Genomic DNA, 24,029 nt, shown 5'->3' with positions numbered 1-24,029 from the left:
CCTCAGGCAATTGGTCTTTTATGCCGTCAGATTCTCGCTTCTGATAATATTAAGTGGAATTTGCCTCGCATATCTGCAAAAATGGCTTTAACCGCTAACACATATGAATATGTTAATGTCGCGTGGGGAAATCTGCCATTTTACAGAAAGAATGACTGATCCGTCCCAAAGATCTTTAAGGTAAAATTAAAGCAGCCCTCATATTTAGCATCTATTTTGTCCTTTAGATGGAGGAATTTGAATATGACTAAATTACATTTTCTTTAATATCTCCTCTGGAAATTAGACCATTTGGCTTGGAGTCATATTCATTTCTGATGATGTTTTGAAATGCATTCGTTTTTAATGCATGGCTTAAACTAAAACATAATTCTGAATGGCCTCTTTTCTGTGATTTGTTTCATATTTTATGCTGTACACTCTTAAAAAGGAAAGGTTCTTTATTAAAATTGAGGGTTCCACACTCTTAGAAGAAAGGGTTCTATATAGAACCTTAAAGGGTTCTGTCAGAAGCTTCATAAACCCATTAAACATCAAGTATTATGCAATTACTTAAATAGATCCTTTTCGCCACAAAGCGTTCTTCAAAATTGAGACAAGAACCTTGGGGTTCCATATATAACCTTTTTGAAGAACCTTTACCATCCATGAAACCTTTATTTTTTATTTTTTTGTGTTTTCTGTTTACATTTTAATTTTAGTAAAAGTTTTATTAATTTTGTTGCGTGTTTTTTTAGTTTATATTTGATTAGTATTTGCTTTGTTTTTTTATATGTATATATAATATATATATATATATATATATATATATATATATATATATGATTGCTTTTTATTTCATTTTTAGTTTTAGTTATTTTAGTACATCAGGTTAAACTAAATAAACCTGAGAAATGTTATTTTGGCAACTAGTGGAAATAAAATAAGTTTAAGTTTCAAGTAACAAAAGCTTTAGTTTGGATCTTTTATTTTTAATGCTGCTGTTGTGTTTTGCAGACATTTTTATCAGTTTACCACTATTAAGTACAAATATATAATTCTTTTTTTTTTTTTTTGCTCCGACCCAGAATGTAAACACTATTGTTTTATGAAATGAAAGCAAATTCTTCACCTAATGCATTTCTATGTATATGCAAGTGCCTGAGACAGTTTTTGGCAAATGCTGTCTGTGCTGTTTTACAGATTCAAAAATACCTCCGCAAATGATCAAAATTTAATTAGCAATATAAATGCCAGAAAGAGCACATTATGTGCAATTGTCTTGCTATCTTTCCAGAAATTAGTCTTTTTAAATGAATTTGCTGTATTAATCATCTTGAAAATATTTTTGATCACTGAATTAATAGTTTTCCATCCTGTTTTTAGGTATTCATTGACATAGGTGATTGCCTCTTAATTACTACAACGGCCTCCTCCTATTCTGTCTTATTAATTCATGTTTCCTGGCACAGTCCCAAAAGGCAGTCTCGCCCTATATCTTCTAATTACTTCTGTAATTGAATTTGCTCACTGTTTCTGGGTGATTTTTTTCAAGGAACTGTTTGTTCGGCAGTTTATTGTGTCTTTGTGTGCCGGTCCTCAGCAGACAGAACATGTAGGGCCTCTTTTCTCTTTTCTCATTAATTTTCCAGAGCCTGCCTTCAGTTATTTATTTATTATTACCTGCCGAGGCGGCCCCTAACCGTGTGAACGCCGGCGCAAACAGGGTGGAGGAAATTAATTAATTAGGATTGGTGAAACAATTACCTTGGGCCTCTCTCAGTCAGTCATTTGCTGAAGCCTTCACCGATTTGAGAAGTACTTTGAAGTGCCATTACAGATACGCCATGCGGGGCGAGACTGCGGCACTGCGGTCGGCGCTGTGTAAATGTGTTTCCGAATAAGATCTGGAGTGAGTTGTACACCGCACTGTTGGTGTAGAGCATAAAGCGATATAATTTAATCCATAAGAAAGGATATATCTGGAAGGCGTCCGAGACGCATCGGAGCCCCGGCATAAAAGTCACTCAAGTTAATGCAGAGATTAATGGCGTAATTGAATGCGGCAAGCGGCGGCACGAGCGGACGCTCGTCTCGGGCCCTTATCGGAGCCCATCGCGGCCGCTCGACTGACCGCCGATGGACCCTCAGGGCTCATTGTCCTCGTGTCAGAGGCCATTATCCGGCGGCAGCGGCGGAAAATTCTTCCCTCCGCTCTGACGGTGCATGTGTGTCTTTGAAAAACTTTCCCCCACTCGTCCATTGATTTATTTTTCCTTTTCGCCTCTCCTATCTCCCCTCCTTTTGTTTCCTTATCGTCGCTTCAGGTTATTATGTGCAAAGTATTGACAGCACTAGAAGGCCTGTGGTCGATGGCGGGCTAATGCATCCGTAATCCCGCCTTTGTTACGGCGGAATGTTTCGCGCGGGTCTCCGATGAGGAGAGAGGTGCAAAGCTGTTGATCCAGGTTTTATTTGTCACGAAGCCCATCCATCAATCAAACCCGAGACCATCTGACTGACTGAATGACACGCCGACTGGGCTGAGGAAATTTGATAACGCCGTATTGTCAGGCAGCTTCACTGACTTTTTTTCCCTCCCGATAAGAAATACATTTGACTGGAGCAGATAAGAGCACAAGGGGTAAAGCCTTAAAGAGAGAGGGTGACACATATGCCATAAGAGGGGGGCTTTTCTTCCTTTAAGAGCCCTGGTGTAAATGATAGGTTTGGCAAACAGGACAAACACAGATTCAAAAGCCGGCAACATCCAAGTGCAATGGATATACCTAGATTATTTAAAAAGATGCCAGATAGTAACAATTCCCCATCTGTTTGTGCCATTATGGAAACTGCATGCTAGAGTACGCAGAGAGAAGCATAATGCCATGTTTTGCACCCGGGTTTAGGGCGTCACTGCATTATCGCCGTGCATTTAATGCACTGCTGGTCAATGTCGCCGCAGTATGTTTTATAATAACGAAGTACATCTATAGGCTTTCTCCAATTGTAAGCACCTCACTGTAACCTAAATGTTTGCTTATTCAGAGAAAAGAAGGGATTATTCAAAATCATTTTTGTGGTAATCAACATAAAGTCACAGTTAAGCTTAACTTGTACCAGAATATTCCTTTAAATTCTGCCACTTATTAGAGTACATTAGATTAACTGAATGCTGTTTACAGTTGTGGTCACGATCACTGGTGTACATTTATTGGTTCATCCATTTTTGAATTTAGAGAACTAGCCATTTTGTATCAACTTTGAGATACACTTGCTTAGACCTTCAAAGGGCTGATACATCATTGGGCCTCATTCATGATACAAATTTCTGTGTAAATCCTTTATGTAAGAATAGATTTACTATGATTTAGACAAAAAAAAAAAAAAAAAAAAACTGACCCTTTGGTATGGTGTAATTCAGAAAACACCTTTATGTGGTCACTCATAATATAATCAAAATAAGTGCATTTTAATCCATTTAATGTTATTATTAAATACATGACATATATATTAGCAGACAAATACTGAAGCTCAAGAATTCTTGTTCCAAACTCATTTGTTCCTGACCATCTTCCCAACATTAGCTGCAGAGGAACACTGACCCATAAAAAGATTCTTGAGCAAAGGCGAAGAAAGCAAAGAAATTACCAGAGGGCAAGAAAATGGACGTTATTGTGACCCGTACATTAACACACTGTATGATTAAGTAAGTTTTTGTGCTGTAATGACCAGAGGCTAAGGAGTCCGAAAAGAAAGGGAAAAAAATCAATGTAAGACTGCAGCAGATTAGCTTGACAAATTACATGCGCTCGACTGGCCCATTGTACAGTATGTCTCCTATATTCTTTAAGAAGACATCACAAAATGGAGCTGCCAAATGGCGAATGGACTCCCAAGATCATTTTTATTGATTTTGCACAAACATCAATGAAGGATTGGGGTGGTCGTGTGCTCCTTGTGTCTTGGATGTGTGACAGGACGGGATCCAAATGCCGCTGCATCAATACTAGGTCAGGCGCTGTCATTGTTCCTGCCGATGGATGATCTCGTTCTTGAGATCTCCTCATCTAGAGGACAACAACAACTCTTCAGTGACTGAGTTTTGGCTAGACAAATATTTCTGTTGTTGAAGAAGCTGCAAAAACTGACCTGGGTGTTGTGGCTTGGTTGTAATGATAAAAAAAAAAAAAAACATTTGTTTACATCAAAACCTTTGTAGTAAAAACAAAATGTGTAGATGATATTTGTCTCATATTCGGTTTGAAAGTCTCTTTAACATCACCATTATTTATCAGAAACAGCAATGACATTAAACTGTGATTAAATGGAGACTTTTTCTCCTGAGAAATAGACCCTAATAATCTCACTTGAGTTTCAAAGGTGAGCCCAACAATGTCTCAAACTGCACTTTCTTGCCAAAGATACCAACCAGGACATTTTATTGCTCAGAAGATGACTTTCTCATGAGTCTTGACTGAGTTCTCAGCTGTGTGTCATTTAACTATCTTTGTCTCAGACTTATCTCGAGCAATAACAAAAGACATACACTCTTACAAATAAAGGTTCTTTTTTAGCATCAACATTCATGGAACCTTTCCATTCTATGAAGGGTTCTTTAGATTCTTTACACTGAGAATAATTGGTTCTTTTAAGAAGTGTTCACTCAAAGGTTCATTCTGAAACCAAAAATGGTTATTCTACACTATTAAAAATAAAGATTTTCTACTGGCATCAATGGTTCTATGAAGAACCTTAAGTAGAACCTTTCTATTTCATAAAAGGATCTTTGGATTTTTAAAACATTCTTTACACCAAGAAAAAAATTGTTCTTTTAAGAACTGTTCACTGAAAGGTTCTTTGTGGAACCAAAACTGATTCTTCCTTGGCATCACTGCGAATACCTCTTTATGAGACCTTAAGGAGTGTATTGTAAGAGTATACAATTAAAATATGGATAGCATAGATAATAGCATGTGGTTTCAGTAAAATTAAAGGAGAAATGTTTAAGTTCTTATTGAGATCTTTGAATTTTGAATGCAGGCTTTGGCATATGAGCACAGTTTGAGACATCATTGAGATCTCCTCTGAAACTATGCAAAAGAGTCATTTTAAGATCTCATGTGTGATTTTTCTTACAGGAACATTTGTTAAAACTGCAAGACCAATCTATCTGAGCTCTATATTTGTACCGTACATCAACAATTGTCTCATTTGTGTCTATTTTTTAGGAGAAACCTTTGTTGATACATCTAAACATATCTTAATGAGCAATAACACGAGTCTATCAAATGATAGAAGCAAATTATATTCAAATTATATCAATAAAAAATGAGAATATTGTCATTTGTCAAACAATTCCCTTTGACGACAGCTTTGTGTCTTAAAGAGAAAAAAATGTTAATCTTGTTTCTACTAAAACTAGTTTTTGTGAGTCAACTCTTCATGTCAACGCACTCTCTCTCCGCTAGAGCTGTATTAATGCCATCTATCAGCACATGAGCAGAGCATGTAACGTGATAAGAACTGGCAGCATGATTCATTTGATTCTATTAGCATGTATCAGTGTGGCAGAGTTACATGGCAGCGTTAAACGGAGCAGATGTTAACAGTGGGAGGTGATGGAACAGCTTACACACACACACAGATGCCGCAAACTGTTGCGTGCACTTGTCAGCGAGTGTAAACGCGCGTGTGTGCTTTATGATGCCATTTAAAGGAGAGTGTCGTAACGTAGGCCGTTTCCCACAGCGGCCCCACATCTCGCTGTGTGTGAATGGACGTTCCTACACCTCCATAACTCACGTTTTCTTTGCTTTTCACACACAGGCAAACGCTTGTGATTTATCTTCCCATGAGCTGGTGGCATTTATGGGCTAGTTGTGAAATTCTACAACAACAGTATAAACAAGTGGGAAAGAAAAGCACAGGATGGAGAAATGCGTGTGGAGTCACGGCCGGTCCGTCTGAGCACGAGACCTTCCTGCAGTTCTGTCATTAAGTGTGTGTACATGAGTGAATATTACTCGCTGGAGGCGCTCAAGCCTGACTCGATGCTTGGAGTTAATTGTGTTTTTTTCCTGTATTAAACTTTTAAAAATCCAATTAGGAGCTTGAGTTCATTAAGGAAGACTATTTGGAGTTTCAGAAACAATATCTTAAGTGCGTCCTAAAAAATGGTTAAGCTTTGAAGTCATTTTATTTTCTGATAATAATTATAGCCTTCATGTGAGCTTAGTGTCTGTCACTAAATACACACCTCCTCAGAGAAACATTTATTCATTTATTGATCTTTCATTGCTCTCAAGACTTAATGGGGTTTTTAGTTCTTAGTGTCGTTCTTAGATGTTTTTTTCCTAACATTCCTTAGGAATAAAACTACAAAAGAGAAAACTGTTAACAAACCCATTGGAAAGAAAAACTACAGTTACTATTGAACATCCCAATTGTTTCTCATAGACAGCAATGAAGAACAAATTAAGACTTTTGCTCTTAAGCCTCCTGCTATTTTGCACCTGAGAAAAAAAAGAAAGAAAAAAAAAAAGAGTAATCTCATATGTCTCCTTTAGTTTAGGAATAAATCTTTATAATATCTCAAACATGCTTAAGTTTGCCAAAGATTTATTTCTGGAACTTGTTTATTTCTAACAGGGTGCTATTTATAGCTCATGGGATTTTAACTTTGTCTCAGATGTTTAAACATTTATGTGAAAACCATATCTCAGATAACATGCTCTTGAAAGAACTTGATAAGAAATGTTTGAGTTTATTGAAAAATCTGGCGTTTTATTTTAGAGTTCTGTGTTTTGGCAAATCTGAGTACAGTTTGTGATATTGTTGAGATCTTTTCTGAAAATCTAAAGTCTTATTTGTGATTTTTCTTTCATACCAGTCTTTTTTTCATGTTCTATACAAATATATATGTAATTAAAATATATATATGTATATGTATATATGTATAATATATATGTAGAGAATACATATATGTCAAATATATATGTATTCTAAAAAAAAAAAAAAAAGTTCTTTTAAGAAATGATCCCAGGAAGGTTCTTCTATAGCATCACTGAAGAAAAAGAAGAAAATAAAACCTTACTGAGACCTTTATTTTTAAGAGTGTATATGATTATTCTACTGTATATTTATACATATAGACATGTTGACTGAAAGTGAAAAAAAATGTTCAGATGATGATGTTGCCTTATCTAACCACACCACCAAAAATGTGTTTTCAATGTAATTTAGAACAGACTAATAGCATCTCCAAAAACCATCCATTGTGTCTTTTTGTCTGAGATCTGGTGGGGGTGCGACACCACATTGATCTCCCTCTAGTCACAAAAGGCCGGTCTTTATTTTTGCTGGATTTCCCTTCGCTTGAGGAAAAAGTCCACAAGATAGCTGTATTGATCCAGTGCACTGGACAGCCATCAAACCCAGTCTCTGCTCATCTCAGATGGTGGTCCAGAGCCAGTGGCCATACAGATATCTCCGCACAACCTGCCAGTGCTGGAACACTGTGTGTTTCCTCTTCTGGGAACAAGCGAACCATTCAAATACTTCAACGAGGCCAGAGATTGAGTGAATCACATGTCCCCAAGTCCATTATGATGTGTGGAAACTCTCCAATTAACAGTTTCAGTCTGAGGGGAAGTTTGTAGGAGAATGCAGTTTTAGGAAGGTTATGGTAGGGTTTCAGTGTAACGTTGGTTTAAAGTTAAATGCTGAATAAAGATAGAGAATTATTTGTCCTATACTCATAACAATAAAGGTTCCAAACAGAAGTTCCATAAAGAACTTTTGATTCTCTAGTTCTTTAGAAAAATATCTATGGTGCATTTATGAACCCAAAAAGCAATACTCTAAATCTGAAGAACCCATTATGTGCAACAAGAACTTTTTAATCTTCAAAGAATAACACAGCAACTCAAGAACCTTATGTAGCCAAAATGCTTAGTTATCAATAGACCATTGGTTGAATAGTGAAAAATGAAATCTTGACCTTTTTTTCCAGAATCAAATTTGAAAATCTATTGACATCTTAAATGAAAATATTTATTTTCAAAGAAACAGGGCGAACAAAAGACATGATCAAGGACTAATAGAAGCCAAGGTGTCCTCAGCGTTTATGATTTGTTCTCTAAGCCTATATCTTATGATACCCATAAACGAAAATGCGAGGGACACATGCCGCCGCCCATGTCACCGGAGTCTAAGAGGTATCATCCTGCGGTGTGTCCAGTTTCTCGTCTGGATTTGAAACAACTCTTCACACTTAATTACGGAGGATGAGGGAAATGCCTCATTTCTCTTTGTTATAGGCTAAGCTTCCAGTAATCCCAAACAAAAGGTCTGGCTCTGGAAGCTGTAGGATTTGCTGGTGGGATTATAGTCTCATGGATAATGATGTGCAGTCAGCGAAAGCAAAGCTTTATTTGAATTCAAATTGGCCGGTAAACAAAACCCATCGGTATGTCTGCTGTTGGAGTATCTGTCTAGTAAGCACTGTGTCAATGCATCAGCAACCCCGTGCAATTTATACAGATCTATTATTGCCGTTACAGTGAGCAAGTGTTCTATTATCTATCCATTCATTATGAGGGTTGCTGGAGCTCTGTTTCTGTACAGTTTCTGTGCTACAGACCCCTTATCTAGCTTTTTGATAGCACCTCTCTCTTGTGTTAGTGTCTATGGTCTTTAATTTACAGGCACGTTGATTCAGAAGCGTTCACCATTTTGTTGTGAAATATATTTCTTACTTCTGCTAAGTCAGTAATTATTGGTGCCTTGGGCTAGCAAGCTCGCTACTACTATTGTTCATATTTAAAGTTAGGGATTTTGAACAACCCCCTAACTCCAAGTATATTAAACTTTGCCAAATAACCTGTCCCACACTTTGTGCTACAGACATAAATGATACCTTGATTTATGTGACTTGTTGAGGAAAGGTACTGTTCTAAGGTACTTGTCTTAAAGTGATGATACACGGGGCAACTTTTTGAGCAATGTTGGCAGGCAATATTGCCGAGCGATGTTGCTTGGGCACTTTCCCATTGAGAATGGGCAACAAAATTCGATCTAAAGTATCCAGATAGAAATCTGTTGCCTATTCTCAATGGGAAAGTGCCCAAGCAACATCGCTCTGCAACATTGCTCAAAAAGTTACCCTGTGTATCACAACCTTTAGTGTGTGACCTGGGCTTGAGAGTAGGTTCTTCTGATGTAGACTAGTATATAATCAACACCCAGAACTCCCTGAAAATCCCCTAGCAAACACTGAGAACACTGTAACAACCACATAGCAATGCCCTGGGAATCATCCAGAACATGCTACTATTATTGCGACAAGTTCAGTTTTCATTAGATTAGTTGTTCACACCTTGATGCAGCCGTTTTGACGTAGACCAGTATACAGCCAAATAGCAACCACTCATGAGACCCTGCAAATGCATCCAGCATCCATCAAGAACACCCTAGCAATGACACAACAATACCTTGTCAATCATCTAGCATCACTGCGGCAAGTTCCATTGGTTTATATTGGGTTAGTTGTTCACACGTTGATGTGGCTTATTTGATGTAGACCAGTATGTAACCAACTAACGACCATCCAAAACATCCTGAAACTGCCCTAGCAACCTTCAAGAACACCCTAGCGACCACATAGCAATGCCCTGCAGCAATCCTGGCAGTAGCATTGTTGCTGCATGTTCCATTGGTTTCCAGGGGGTTAGCTGTTCACACCTTGATGATAGTGCTGCGTTTGTTGTGTTAAGACAATGAACGGCTATTCAGATATCAGACTGGTTGGTAAATCCAGTGTATTTTAAGGCACTAGAGTGTGTCAGCTTAGTGACTCTATATTTTCAAGTCAGACACCTTTTAATTGAATTCAACTGGAGCGAGACAAGATGGGTAAATATAAGCCATATGTTCTTTGCACCTTATTTGCTGTAGGTGGTGATTTCAAATAATGACTTTTATGTTGTTCTGGAGGTTGGGCAAACTGTTTTCACTCTTTCGTTTCATGTTCCTGATGATGAGGCAAAGTCATTTAATTAAACATTTCAAAAGCAAGAGGACCTTGAGGTCCTAAGACAACTCAGAATACCTAGAAAAATTAATATGCACACAGACTTGTTATTCACTGCTCGGCAAAAGTCTTTGCAGTCGTGTTGTGAATCTGACCTTTGAGATCTTCCTTAATAAAGGTGTTATAGATTTTTTTCCCACTTAAAACACATACATATAATCAAATGAAGAAGAACTTATAGCTCAAAAGCATCTCTCTGTACTGGTAGCCTGAACCGTATCCACAGACTATTCTGCAAATAACGGCGCCTGCATTTCCTCTTGACCATATATGAATCTCAAGGCTTTCATCAATTGGTCTTGACTCGTGCCTTTAACTTAAGGAAGTGCTTCTGATAGTTTTGATCCTGTGTTCTCCTGCTGTTAAACTGTTTTCAGGATGTTTAGTCTATGTAGAGGGTAGATCACACACAAAGAAGTGATCATCTAGATAAATGACATATATTTTCTGTCATATGAATGTAAAAACATCCCACACAAAACATTACAGGCCTTTAGTTAAGCATGATGAGTTTCACCTTACTAATCTGGAAGAGTGTTGTCACCATGAAAGCATGGAAACCCTAAAAACATCTGTCATGTCTTGCGTCTAACAAACCTGCCTTAGCATTTCATTCAGAATGGTGATGGATTGCCTCAAGTGAATAATGATCAATTCAGAAATTAAAAACAGTGTACCAATTTGGGTTAATCTCATATAAATTGTCTGGCACATGTCCAGGTTATATTTCACTCTAAAATCAAAAGAAATTATTTAATTTATGCATTTAACAGAGTATTTAGTATTAGTATGGAAATGTATTTTCATGTATACTCCAATAATCTATCTTGTATTTACATTTTTTACACTGTAGGCTTAATTTTCTTAATGCAAAATATAATTTCATGTACATTTCTTGTGATTTTGGGGTGAAATGCAACCTGGACATATATATATATATATATATATATATATATATATATATATATATATATTTGCATAGACCACACACAAATGAATTTATTTGATCAGTTTTATGCCTCAATGAATGTATGTGAATAACGCAATTTACTCCAGTTTTCTTTTCAGATTAAGCAATTTGTGTAACATGGCCATAACACTGAGCTAATTTAATAACATAAATGTTATTATGATCCATTAATAACACATGGGGAGTGTCTGGTCGTCTAGTCCCACTGGAGCTCTGTTCATTGAGCCCTTGAAGAAGTTCACACGGAGGTTCACTCGGGCTGTGACTGACAGGTCTCGAACCCTGAAACGCTTCCCCTTGATTACAGATTCAGCAGGGCCCAAAAGGAAGAGCACAGGGGTCTAAAGTGTCATCCTCCCATTAAGCTCAGCTTGTGTAACCATAATGCGCACAAAATAGCAGTGAGAACACACTCATGCATATGGAAATGAACGGCCATTCATTCATATATCAGCAATGCAGACCGACTCCATCTGAAACGCATTAGTATTCTACGATTGCAATGCAGACAGACAGAGATTCGTAAGTTTTGACTCATTTCTGCCATTTGTTTAATGGTTGTTGAAGACATCAGCCCGTCATCTCACTTTGATTGTAGCCATAAGAACAGTTTAATAAGGCAATCTGTGGCAAGCCAGTAAAATTGTAATCTGTTAATCCTATTAACAATTAAAAAGGAGAGGAGGGATTTTTTTTTTTTTTTTGGTAAAATTATTTACTTTTTGATAAAAAGGATGATCAACTATAACTGTTAGTTTTGTTTTGATTATTATTCTTACGGCCTACACATGATCTGTTTTCTTTTCCTGCACCTTTGCAAGCTCATTAGTCAGGGTAGTATTTTGATTGAAGTCATTATTGCTTTTCTTTTGTAGCAGCACCGTAGAGATTAACACTGAACCATGTTGTATGAGCAGACAAAGCCTCCACAGTCAGTGCAGTGGATTACTGTCAGAACGGAGGTATAGGGAGGACGAGGCGGCCCATAATTCCTATAGAAAGGTAGACAAACACACAGCCACCAACCAACAACTTTTCCCGCGGAGGCCTTTTGTCTTCCCCTTGTTCCTTTCTACCCCAGTGCCCTGTCAAAACTGATAAAGAGCACTGACCCGACCAGAGCCAAAGTGTGACACCGACACCGAATGTGGCCGGGATCATTGCTTCAAAGCATCTTTTTTCAATTTAAGCTTCTGTTGTTGGATATTTTAGATCTTATTATGTAATTATACAGAGCAATAGAAAAATCCATCAGTGCATTTCACTGCAAATACATGCAAACCGAATACTGACAAATAGTAGAAATGTTGTGGAATTTGTCACTGTGTACAAATCAAGTCGATATGGAATTAGGATTATGTAAATCAATAAAATTGCTGGATTATGTGGCTGTTATTGTTTTTACAAGTATTAGGCCTACATCTTGACTTATTTATAACTTTTACGTTAAATACATTGATTGATTTTGAAGATGGAAATATATTATTATTATTATTATTATTATAGGCTACATTTGTCATTTAAATGTATTTTATAGTGGTTTCTTGTTGCTGTTGTTGTTCATGTTGTTGTGATAAATTTATGGAAGCAGTGAATGTTCCCCGTCTACATGACATGGCAGTGTATTTTCTGAAGTAAAATCTTTATCAAATAGCCATTCTTTCCGTTTGAAAAAAGCCAGCCCATTACCTCACGACTGCTTTTGTTGGCCCTTTACAAGAGCGAACAAAAACTGTTATTCAGGAGAAGGCTTTAGATTTTTATTGTTGGTGGAGCTCGCAGTGTTATTGTATTAAAAAGACCCATCTGTGCCAGAAACAATGGCTTGAAATTATCTCTGAATACCCAGTGAAAAAAAATATATAAAGCTTTCTCCTTCTCATTATATTTTGGTGGGGGGTTTGTAGACTTGCTATAAGTGACTTTTGTTGTTCTTGATGCATTCTTCTTCTTTTTCAATCGGCCCCTTTTCAGATGGTGTGGAGCTGTAGAGGGACTGAGGCGGGTGAATGCAGCCGCGCAGCGAGCACTCTGAGCGGGCACACGTAGCGAGTGGACGCTGATGGATCATGAGAGCAGCCGCTTGAGGAAAGCGCGCCCGGGAAGAGCGCCTGCTCGCCGGGCGCTCATGTGAGGATCCGCCCGGGAGGCAAGCGGAACTTTGGATGTGTCAGTCAAACTGAGTAACTCTGTAAGTAACTCTGGTATTTCGCTCGGCGTCTGTGCGTGTCTGTCTGCTGGGACAGGATATTAATTATCGATTTGAACGGCTTTAAATATCGTGTCACATGTTATTTATTAGCATATATATATATATATATATATATATATATATATATATATATATATATATATATATAAGCTTGATATTAAGTCAACATTTTAAATATATATATATATATATATATATATACACACACACATATATATATATATATATATATATATATATATATATATATATATATATACAGAGTAGATGTCTTGCTTGTTGAGTGTTCGCGGCTGTTTGGAAAACTTTGAGTGAGAGAAAAAAAACTGTTTTTTTTTTTTTTTTTTTTCGCGTGTATTCCATGGCTTTTAATATTTAAAATGTCTGTTATAATAAAGTACAATTAACACACACACGCATACACATAAAAATGTGTTTATATCTGCAATATTGTGTCATGGGAATTATGAAAAAATAATAGGCTAGGCTATTTTCTAAAGATGAATGTAATAATCTGTTATCATCTGCCAAACTGATACATTTCAAATAGGCCTAAGGCCAAACTTTTTTGTATGTGGAGATGAATTGTTAAAGTTTAGTTTTTGTTTTAATGTTTTAAGTTTCTGATTTCGGTCCCAGTTTTTTCGAAATATTATAAGCATTTATATAAACTGGATGCCGTGTTCATGTTGATAGAAGTCTAGGCTATATAAAGTAGTGTGCGTTATTTGTCATATTTTGATCTGCAGTCAGCGCGGCCCCTAGTGGAGAAAACACACACACACTCTCTCTCTCTGTCTCTCGTTCTCCCTCTCTTACTAATTTGAATCTCCTAATTTGAGAACTTAATGCTTGATTAATAATAACTCTCACTTTCAAAGAATGTTCTGTGTAATTGTTGTGTTTGTTTCTGTGTACATATATATTTATTAGGATGGACTGAATTTGTTGTGAGATATTGAACGCAAACATAAAAACATTGAAACATTTTTGGTAGTTATTTTCGTTTATTCATTTAGATCCTATGATTTAGGTTAGACGTATTGTTAGGATTCAAAAATCAAAAACGTACAAAAAATTATTACTTTAAAAAAAAAAAAAAAAAAAAAAGGTTTCAAATCAGGGTTGCCGGATTACGATTATGTTGACTTAAATATTGGTGTTTTACATAGGCTATATTTGTTTTTCTATTTATTTTACTTTTTAATAATTAATAATTATTAATTTTTATTTGTATACACATTATTTATTTATTTTAAAAAACGTGTCAAAACCAGTTAATTGATATCATTAAAATATATTTTAGTTAACATTAAGAGACTTGTCTTTTCACAACTATTGTGAAGAACTGTGACAATTAACAATTTAGCCAAAGCAGGAGCCACTCTGGGATGTTAGAGATTCCCCGCTGTTCTACACATTTCCATAAGCAGATTAAGGCACTCAAATGCAGATCGAGAGAGAGAGAGAGAGAGAGAGAGAGAGAGAGAGAGAGAGAGAGAGAGAGCAGTTTAGAGTTGCATTAGAATGGCGCATGCTGCAGTGCCATCATGTTAAGATTCTCACGTTCTTAGTCGCTTAACAGAAGTTGAAAATGACTATTTTTTTATTTATTCATGCACCCATCCTTCAAAAGTACATTTCAAAATCTTTTAAATAAGTTATAGCTTTATATTTTCTGTTGTGTTTGCTCTTTGTAATTTATTTTGTATTTGCTGCAAATTATATCGCTACGTGTATATTTTTATTTTATTTATTTTTTTAAATCTAAATGCGTAAAAGTGGTTGGAAATAGGTGTCTACGTTGAGCTTCTTCTTATTAATATCACCACAAGAGGACGCTGTTGAAACATAATAAGATCTGCTTTCGTGCATTGTAGAGAAAAAAAAAAAAAATGATCCGACGTGTTTTCCTGACATTAAGCCTGTTTGTATATTAGTTCCACTTCTTTCGTGTTGTCGAGTAGCCTATAGTCAACTTCTGCAGAAGAATGATCGACTCTTTACTCTTAGGCTATATGTTTACCAAAACTAGTGCCGCGTGTTTTAGTTATGATTCGTTTGTAACAATTGGGTTTAATAAAAAGTGCATGATTATAAGGCGGCCTGTCATGTTGGTTCATGCTATTTTGAAGGAGGTTCTGCTGAATAAATCCTCTCCCCTTGTCACTCTTCATGAAGTGGATTCTAATAACACAAATCCTTAGAACTCAGATGGTCAGTGTAGTCAGCTTTTGTGTGCTTTTGTTCAGGGTGATGTAATGACAACAGCCGAGACAAAACTGCCTATTTGTGATGATTGACTGCTCTCCATTTTCTAATTCACATTCAGCTTGAGCCAGTTGAAGTCTACTTCATAAATGCAGAAATTTTACCACATGTTATGGATATTGTTTCAAGAAATGGGAAAATAAAATAAAATAGGCTAACACTAAAAAAAAAAAAGTTTAATAAATGCAGTTGTTTATTAAAAGTGTTAATAATACAAATAATACAATACTGTGCTAATAATACAAATAACAAACGCGAGTAATCACAAAATTAATATTAACTATAATATCAGAACACAATGTGATTATACATATGTATTTAAAATACTTCTATGCCTTTGAGTGTTTTAAGCAATATTCAAGCAAAAGATTGTAGGCTAATATTATATGAGACTTTACACGATGTTTGAACTTTAACTAAAAAAAGGTTTCTTTTTTTTATTTTTAATTGTTTTTAAAAGTCCAGCTAAACTGTTAATTTAGACGTGAATTTATTTAGGCTATACTCAAAACAAAGCGACGAATCCAAAAAGTTTTTTTTTCTTTTTTTTTTTTTTTAATACAGAAAAACAGAACTGTATTTCAATGTTTAGTTTTAGGATCTTAAGATTATACGTCCTTGTAATATACTTTGATTAGAAAGTCATTTGTGTAAAATATTCTCACTTTAGTTCTTGCTCTGATAATACACACACGCAGTGTTCATTGGTGGAGAAGTGCTGCCTGTGGCTTAGCCTGCACTGCTGACCGTCCGTAACCCCGCCCCTTTATGCAAATCCAAGAGACACACAGTCGTGGCTGAGGGAGCAGGCGCGCTCTGATTGGTCAGCGACAAACCCATTTATATTCGCTGACAGTCGCTCTATGAATGGTTGTCTATTAACTTGTTCAAAAAGTATCAGGAGTTGACAAGGGCTCTGGCGAGGAGGGAAACCGAGTTTGTGTCGATTCTTCAAGACTGAGAAAATAAGTTTGTGGAACCAACAGGACCTAATAGCGCTTACTTCCTCAGCAAAGTTACCAGAACTGCTAAGGTAACTTCAGCAGCCTCCACTTTGGACTTTTGGTGTGTGTTTTTTGTTTTTTTTTTTACTGCTGGTGGGGAAGACTTTCAGAAAATCGTTTTAAATGTACAACATGATGGAAACCGAGCTGAAGCCCCCGGCGCCTCAGCCCAACACGGGGGGCACGGGGAACACCAACTCATCAGGAAACAACCAGAAAAACAGCCCGGACCGGGTCAAGAGACCCATGAACGCCTTCATGGTGTGGTCGCGGGGCCAGAGGAGAAAAATGGCACAGGAGAACCCCAAAATGCACAATTCGGAAATAAGCAAACGACTCGGGGCCGAGTGGAAACTTCTGTCCGAGAGCGAGAAGCGGCCGTTCATCGATGAAGCCAAGCGCCTTCGGGCTCTCCACATGAAGGAACACCCGGATTACAAATACAGACCCCGGAGGAAAACCAAGACCCTCATGAAGAAGGACAAGTACACCCTGCCGGGCGGGCTCCTGGCGCCGGGCGGCAACGCCATGGGCGCCGGTGTGGGTGTAGGGGCCGGCTTGGGCGCCGGGGTCAACCAGAGGATGGACAGTTATGCCCATATGAACGGCTGGACCAACGGAGGCTACGGCATGATGCAGGAGCAGCTGGGTTACCCGCAGCACCCGGGGCTGAACGCGCACAACACGGCGCAGATGCAGCCCATGCACCGCTACGACATGAGCGCGCTCCAGTACAACTCCATGACCAACTCGCAGACCTACATGAACGGATCGCCCACCTACAGCATGTCCTATTCGCAGCAAAGTACGCCGGGAATGACGCTGGGCTCCATGGGCTCGGTGGTCAAATCCGAGTCCAGTTCGAGTCCGCCAGTGGTCACGTCGTCCTCTCACTCCCGGGCCGGACAGTGTCAAACAGGGGACCTGCGGGACATGATCAGTATGTACCTGCCCGGGGCGGAAGTCCAGGAGCAGAGTGCCCAGAGCAGACTGCACATGTCCCAACATTACCAGAGCGCACCTGTGCCTGGCACGACGATTAACGGCACGATTCCCTTATCGCATATGTAAATGAACTTTTCTACACTGCTGGACTCCTTTGGACTATTTTTGTACAGAACACTTTTTGGGGAGGGAAAAGTTGTATAGAGCTCAAGGAAAGAACACAAAACTTTTGCTTTCTATTTAAAAAGGAACGGTAGGAACTCCACACAGTTTGTCGTTCTGTTGTTCTTTTTCTTTGCTTTGCTTTTTTTTCTTTTTCTTTCTTTCTTTCTTTTTTTAATTCCAGAAGGTGTATGCGATTTGGAAAGTAGAAACGGGGGAGAGTGAAGCAAATGTTTTATTATTGCAATCGACTTTTGTACAGTATTTATCAAAGAAACATAATAACAACCAGATGTAATGTTTGTAAACAGCAGGAAGTTACGTTTTTATAAAAGGCAATTGTGCAAAAAAAGATGGCACAACAACTGATGTTTACTGCTTCAGTATATGCTCCAAAAAATCTGCAAACGCTGAAATGAAAGAACGGGATAAAAAGAGTTTCTCATTTAAGGTACATAGTAATAAACCATTATTATTATTATTATTATTATTATTATTATTAAGTTCTAAATGAGAGAACAAACAGAGGCACTCTCTTAGACCTTTAATTTTATTCTTTTCGGTCTCCCACTCTTCATCTGTTAGGTATATGAAGTTTGTGTTCTTTATTTTCTCATGGTTTGTAAAATTTCTGTACATTTTCTGTGATATTTTAAGTTTTTATTTTAAAACCTTCATTTTTCGTAGTTGTAAAATGTGGCCTGTACGCAGTTGCCAACGCTCCATGTATATATTTTAACTAATAACATCATTATAACAGTTACAATCTGAGTTTTTTTTTTTTTTTTTTTTTTTTTTTTTTTCAATATGCAGTTTGAAATGAATAAATTTTGGAAATTTGGATATTTGAAATTGTTTCTGGTTTTGATTTTATTTAACATTTGGGTTGCTATACGAATCTGATGTTTGCTTTTCTTATCTAATTATCCTATTTATGCATTCTAAATTCATTGCCACTTATACTGTTTAATATGTATTCAGAGTCTCTAACTCAATCACAATTTTAAAGTACAAACATATGCATTATTCGCACGAGTTTGTCTTAATAAGATGACACACTGACACATGAGTGCAGCTCTTTGAAAGTAAGTATATTGGGATTGCATGTGCAGAATTATGACAGCGTGTTTATTTGTGTTTGATTCAAACAAATGAAATGTTAGATGTTATTTAAATTTAGTGAACATTACGTTAACACCGTTTTTATTTTTTTAGTGGAAACGAGGACTGTGAGCGACACCACAGCGTTTAAGTTTCTTGCCTGTAAATCTCTGCTCTGCTTGGGGAGATAAAACGGCCCAAATGAAATGAAGACGCACGTCAAGGTAGTCACTTACTTCAACTTTATTTCCCATTAGTCATTTTTGTGCCAGAATTTCTAAAGACTGGACATTTATTTTTTTTTGTGCGCGCAGTATTTTTTGAAATGACATTGAGTTTTTCCATTTAATTTGTGACGTGTCATCATTTCTAAAATAATATTTAGAGTAGCGTTTTTTTCTCTGTTATTCAATAGTAATATCCTATCAAATAATACAAATAAATAACCTCTACCTCGCTGAAATATGTTAGCCTATAATTCTATAACATGTATAATGTTTTATGATTTTGTAATGTATTGTTAAAGTATATTATCGATACATTAGATACTGATAATTTTTAAATAATAATAATAATAAAAAAAACCGTTCACAGTCGGACACTGTCGTTCGCTGAAAATTAGATTTGGTGTTTCTCAGAATGAAAACAAAATGACAGCAAAATATCAGGCGTCTCTCTACTCACTTCACAGGCCCACAAGCTTTGCGTTTACATTAATGTTCATGTATTAAAACAGGCTACTGGTATAGTGTTTGACACTGTTTAGAGCCGCAGGGCACAGAGAAACTGCTGCTGGTGCTTTTCAGCGCTGTATGTCAGTCTTGAAGCAAGCTCAAGATAAGATTATGGAGATGAATGAAGAGTGTGGATGTAAGGAGTTTTAAACCTGAAGTGCGTTCGAATATTTCGCTGCTCTCTGTGGTAGATTAGTGTTGTTTCTTGCCAAGGCACTGAGGCATCTATTACAGCAGGTCTCGGGGGAGAAGGGCTCACATTAAGCGCTAAATGAATATTTGACGAGGGCTCATTCCGACAAACGTGTCCCTGCCGGACTCTCAAAGGGTCAGGGAGCACTGCTTGAATCCATTATTTATACAAGCAGAGGAATTGGTTGTAATGGCTGAATCTGTTTGATAAACTGGGAATTTAAGTCTGGATGTGAGTGAACTGGGAACGCGTCTAAATGCTAAAAAGGAGCGTTCCTAATGGTTCAGTATCTACCAAAATAAACTGTTTTTGCTGAAATGTTGAGATTTGGGGTTCTTTACACCTGTACCTTCAAAACAGGGTTCATATATGTAACCTAAAAAAGCCATTCAACGCCATGAGTGTTTTACTATTGATGAACCGTAATCTGGCTCTATTTGTAGCTGACCATTTTCCCAAGAGTGACAGCTGAAAAATACTGATTAAAAGAACTTGTATGATTGACATTTGATGCTGGACATATACACTTGTGGAATAACACAATTTTGTGAGAATGTTTGCACGTTTAGAAAAAAAAGAATGTATTTAATGGTAAACCGCTGCTGTTTTGGGGATTATATTGCTGTTAAATAGGCTATAATATATTATATGTTGAGACAATGACACGAATAAATAGGGACATTTGATTTCGTAGTCCTTTAGGAAATGCGAGGTGAATTCTGTTTAAGAATATTAGCATGCAAATTGTTGCTTTAGCTATCATGTATGTGTTTTTACTGCCTAGTTATATTACGACAATTCATTAAAATATCAAGTGTTTTTGTTGAAATTGCTCGTTTATCAGTAGGAATATATGGGATGGCATAACCCGCGAAAACTGATGTTGTGGAGAAGCAGATATCTGTAGAGCAACAGGTGGTAAGCGCTCGAGGACTTTACTCAAAACTCTCTTGTTTAACCCATCGGTGAGGAACCTGAATAAAATGAAATCTTCAGTCTGTGCTTATGGTTGAAGTCTGAGCTTTTTTTTTTTTTTAAGGATTTTATGACAGTAACACGGACTATTAAAAAAAAAAAAAAAAACTCACAGGCCTAATAGAACACCAAACTAACTCATTCTTTCAAATGTAATTAATGATGTTTTGGCGCGGCAAAACAAGTCTTGACAATGCCGATTTCATTTAATGTGAGCAAATATTAGTTGAATAGGGGATTACATATATGACCGAATGACCAATGGGAACGGCCAAAGAATAAACCTCAAATGCTATAATATGCTTTACTATACTACTACTAATTCTAAAAATAGTAATAATGCATGTAAAATATAGCCTATTGTGGATATAAAATTAATAATAGCTATTTGTTGTTGTTATTATTAGTATAATAATAGTATTATAATAATATAGGCTAATAATATACTAATGGTATTAGTAGCCTATATACAAGTTTATTAATCATTTATTGATTTTATTAACATGTCGGCTACTTAATCCACTTAATCCTCATAAAAGCATTGTTGTTATTATTAGGCCTAATATTAAGTTAGCAGTAGCAAATAATTATTAACAGGTTATTTTTAGGGTTATTTCCATTATTTTAATTCTACAAAGAATATAATGTAATAAATCAAATGCATAAATTGCTAAAATTGTAAACATCTATAGAGTATGTGTCTGTGTTTGTAATTTGGTGTCTGTTGGCGCGGAGAGTAAATGGGTGGAGAAAGGCGCAAACTATTCGGAGAAAGTAATAAGTTGTTTCTTGTGGCCGTTTTTACTGGAGGGGGGCAGTGATGGAGGGGGACTGAGCATTGTGAGATGGGCTGAATTGAGAACTGTCAGAGATGTCTCTCATTGGGTGAATGATCCAGTGCAGGTGCAGGGAAACAGGGGGATGGGGGTCTCAATGAGACCACACACTGTCAGCCAGCACCACATCAGTCTCGCGGCGCGGGCCGAACCGAGCCTGACAAAACAGCGCGGCATTTTTTGGCCTATACTTCGACTTTTGATGCATTTCATTTATTTTCAGGAATCCAAAAAGTGCGTTTAAATGACCAGTGTAAAAGCAGACGTTTAAACCTATTATGTTTACTTTTTCACTCATTGCTTTATGTGTTGATTATGTTCATTGTTAGTATGTTAAATCGAGGCATTTTATCAACGCTGGAGACATAACTAAAGTAGTTATATTTTATAGATAGCGATTATTTGTGTGTGTGCGTGCGCAAATTTGTCTAGGAATAGAACGCTGTAAACAGTCTGAAATCGGATGGATTAAAACAAACCCGTTGTTTTAATATCACTGTGCAGTCTGTCATAATTCTACCCATGCTGAAGACTTTGGCACTCAACTCCAATTCAACCAACTTCCGACAACTGCTTGTCATCATATTCACGCATGCCAGCCCCCTTTTTTTCCAACAGAGTCTTTGTTGTGCAAAGTTACTTTTTAGTTAGATCCTTCTTGTTCGCAAATGTAATAAGACTTTAACCTGCTTTTTCTCAAGAACCTTGTTCATCCCATAACATACTGTACAAAGATACTAACTGCACACACCTTTTTTATTGTTTGCATGCAATTATATGTTCATATATTTAATTGTTTGTGTTGTCTGTTGCGTGTTTATAGCCTACATCAGAAGCTTTGCTTTGCTACATTTGTCAAACCCTTACATCAATGTAAATCATCTCTTTATTAATAACTCACAGTGGAGACAGTATGCAGAATAATCCGAGCATCAAGGAAAATCATTCAGACAGTTTTTCTGATTTGTCATTATCTTGATCACCGGTAATTTTCGTGCAAGATTTAAAATGCAGTTTCAAACATTCAAATTCAACAATTCTGAGCTCTGAAATAATTATATAGGCTAGTTTATGAAGGTTTTTTAAATGCTGATAACGGATCGAACAGTACAGATCAATCTGTTCACGCAGATAACGTGTCAGTGTGCAACAGATGACATCAGTCCATGTGTTTCTGTCCTGTATCATTATGCGGGGCAACAAGTTTGACCATATGTAAAGCTGAGGTGCGAGTATTTCATCCCACGCGAGGAACAATCTCTGCTTTTATACAGCAGATCAGTCACAGCAATGCGGATCCTTTTAATGCACCACTGAGTCTCATAGACTGAGATAGACGGGGGATGGGGGTGTATATATATATATATATATATATATATATATATATATATATATATATACTGCACTAATATTAAGTTGGAGGAAAGTGTTTGCTAAAAATATATTGAAATAAAATATTAATTAGGCTATCTGCAATTAAAAATTGCACAGGCTATACAAACACATATCGGATTTAGAACATTTCCATGGTTTAAAATACGTGCTTTGTTGTTTTTGTTCGTATAGCGGCAAAAGCGATAAATATGCAACACGTTTAATTTACACAAGGAAATTACTTTTGGTTGAAAGGTTTTGGAAAGATGTTCAAAGCTCAGAAAAAAAACATGTCCGGTATAATTATTCAGCGAAAATAAAGCTGTCATTATGAGTTTAATGTAAACTATATGTGGATCGAGCTGCGACTTAAAGCGCTGCAACGAAGAGGAAAGCAAACGCATCAACTGCAATTCCTAAAGTTTTTCTTTCTTCCTCATCAAACACAATAACATTCAAAATCTATTCGTTCTTATTCCCATTTCCTAGGAAATGTCATCAGGTGAATGTGTATATCTATGACGTACTTTTTGCATGGATGATCTTCAGCATGTGAAATCAGTTTTTTTCCTGGTTTCCCAGCATTAGGTTTGGGGGCTGTTAGGAGGTTGTCATTAGCTGACCCTCAGAAACAGCAGAGCATTGTTCTCCTCATTCCGCCAATTTCAAGCTTCACTTGTACATACAGCATATATGTTGATTAATGACACTAAAAGCAACTGGGTCATCCTACTTAATAAAAGATCATATTCATCGCCAATTACACTATTTAAATCTGTTATGTGTTTGCAAAGTTTGTCATTAGGCTTGATTTAGACAATTTCTAAGAAGTTCCAATAAGCTGAAGATATCGATCTAAAATGGATTGATTAAATCAGCGATTGGACAAGGAAAGGAAATGTTTTTGGGAATATTCCCAGGACTCGTTTCTCTTTTCAGTTTTGGATCAACCAGACGTATGTGTGCTTTCAGAAGAAAGGGTTTGTCTGGATGTTGAATGGGCCCCACAACCGGCCCATTATGTTTCTCTGGTCACCCCCGTGTCATCTGAATGGAACGCGTGGGCTTGTTGACAACTAATTTTCTCAAAATGTTCACATCTCTTCCTGCCCTAAAGGTATCTGCATGCCGTGGACTTCCCAAGACTTTCACTTTAACTTTGAGCCGTTAAATTGAATTG

General features: G+C 36.9%; 1 protein-coding gene and 1 long non-coding RNA gene across 6 annotated transcripts in view; both read left to right on the top strand.

Annotated features, from left to right (window-relative positions):
* The window catches only part of LOC127521418 (uncharacterized), a 143,121-nt gene that overhangs the window by 93,224 nt on the left and 25,868 nt on the right, over positions 1–24,029 (top strand). For all 5 annotated transcript variants that reach the window (XR_007932356.1, XR_007932355.1, XR_007932354.1 and 2 more), the window contains exons 2-3: positions 13,017–13,233; positions 18,852–18,961. This is a non-coding gene — a long non-coding RNA (uncharacterized LOC127521418). The remainder of the gene's footprint in view (positions 1–13,016; positions 13,234–18,851; positions 18,962–24,029) is intronic.
* sox2 (SRY-box transcription factor 2) lies at positions 16,379–18,430 on the top strand. Its single transcript, XM_051910667.1, has one exon. It carries the CDS (start codon positions 16,653–16,655, stop codon positions 17,598–17,600), a length of 948 nt encoding a protein of 315 aa, XP_051766627.1. The 5' UTR covers positions 16,379–16,652; the 3' UTR covers positions 17,601–18,430.

Source organism: Ctenopharyngodon idella, chromosome 10 (assembly GCF_019924925.1).
Source record: "Ctenopharyngodon idella isolate HZGC_01 chromosome 10, HZGC01, whole genome shotgun sequence".
In the NCBI taxonomy this organism is placed as follows: Eukaryota; Metazoa; Chordata; class Actinopteri; order Cypriniformes; family Xenocyprididae; genus Ctenopharyngodon; species Ctenopharyngodon idella.
The sequence above is the reverse complement of the archived record's forward strand: the minus strand, read 5'-3'. Positions and strand labels throughout refer to the sequence as shown.

What these genes read in the sequence shown, in the direction of transcription:
- sox2 (XM_051910667.1), top strand. Translation starts at nt 16,653, where the DNA reads ATGTACAACATGATGGAAACCGAGCTGAAGCCCCCGGCGCCTCAGCCC.